The 1529-nt window shown below is 31.0% G+C and overlaps 1 protein-coding gene across 2 annotated transcripts in view; it reads left to right on the top strand.

Annotated features, from left to right (window-relative positions):
- Positions 1 to 1529, top strand: part of GINS1 (GINS complex subunit 1 (Psf1 homolog)) — a 16645-nt gene that overhangs the window by 7878 nt on the left and 7238 nt on the right. For both annotated transcript variants that reach the window (XM_006755237.2, XM_015558430.1), the window contains exon 4: positions 568 to 658. In XM_006755237.2, coding sequence (XP_006755300.1) covers positions 568 to 658 — 91 coding nt within the window. The remainder of the gene's footprint in view (positions 1 to 567; positions 659 to 1529) is intronic.

Below are 1529 nucleotides of genomic sequence, written 5' to 3'. Positions count from 1 at the left end.
ATATATATATATTGATTTCATAGAGGAAGGAAGAGGGAGAGACAGATAGAAACATCAGTGATGAGAGAATCATTGATCAGATGCTTCCTGCACACCCCCCTACTGGGGATTGAACCCCCAGCCTAGGCAAATGCCTTGACTGGGAGTCAAACGGGGATCTCCTGATTCATAGGAGGATGCTCAACCTCAGCCTCATCAGCCAGGCTTATTTATTTTTAATTAGTTAATTAATTTTCATAGGTTGACGCTCAACCACTGAGTCATTCCGGCTGGGCTGCCATAAATGACTTATATTGTTTTATTTATGCTACACTATTGTAGAGCATCATGACATTTTTACCACTGAATACTTTAGTATGCAGCTCTAATCAGTAAGATTTCTATCTAATCAACATTCATATTTTCTGCCTTGTCCCCAAGATGACTTCTCACAGTTTGTCTCAGGAGCCAAATAAAGTCCACATACTAGTAGTACATTTAGATTAATGTGAGTCTCGAGTCTTTCCTGATCAAAACAGCTTCTGATATCTCTTTTGTTAAGCATCTAATACCTTCTTAATCTCCTAGGTATGACCGATTGCTTCGGATTAGAGCACTCAGGTGGGAATATGGAAGTGTTCTGCCAAATGTTTTACGATTTCACATGTCTGCTGAAGAGGTAAGTTAGCACTGTTATTCAAATTTATGAATTTGGAAAATGCTGAGGTTCTGGCATTGTTCTGTAATATATTTATTAGTATTTATCTTGTTTTTTGTTTGTTTTAACATTTTTATTATGTAATAAGTAGTCTAGATTTGGGAAAATCAGTATCAAAAATATAAAAAACATTTTATAATATTAGTATATAAACATAAGTCATTTGTGTCTAAAGACAAAAATGATTCTTAGTTGTACAAATAATCAGAAATAACATTTAATCATAGCAGTAACAGTGGAAATTTTAACTTTTTCAGAAGTAAAAAATTTTAGTAAGAATAAAAAAATCAGCACAAAACTGCAAAGATTTGGGAGCTTCTCTATGAGATAAGAATGTTCTGTTTTCCGAAAAAGCTACCAAATAAGAAGATACGATTTTGTTTCTTTTTTTTTAAAGTAGACTGAATAGGCAAAGATCATTTCTCCCTGAATTGTTTGTTTTTTTCTGTTTATTATTCATAAGGTTCTTAGTTTCATAATTCTAGTATAACTTTTTATGTAAGTTTAAACACACACAAATGCATATAAATGAGATGAAAATTTTAAAGCTTAGATTTCAGCCTTTAGATATATTAACTGTTATTAATTTATATAAAACTATGAATGTACTACATCACACTTATCATCATAATTACAGCTTTACAAAGACCAAATATGTGTTGCTTATTTTGCATTGCCTTTGTAATTTCTATCTTTAAACGTTTAATCTCTTAGAAAGTGTCCAGATAACCAAAGATTTCAGATAACCAAAGTTTATCTATAAATTAATTTAATATTAGTCCCTAAGGATGTTGGAAATTATATTTATTTATTTTTATTTATATATGTGTGT

This window comes from Myotis davidii, unplaced genomic scaffold (genome assembly GCF_000327345.1).
Source record: "Myotis davidii unplaced genomic scaffold, ASM32734v1 scaffold733, whole genome shotgun sequence".
In the NCBI taxonomy this organism is placed as follows: Eukaryota; Metazoa; Chordata; class Mammalia; order Chiroptera; family Vespertilionidae; genus Myotis; species Myotis davidii.
This window is presented reverse-complemented; position numbering and strand designations above follow the sequence as displayed.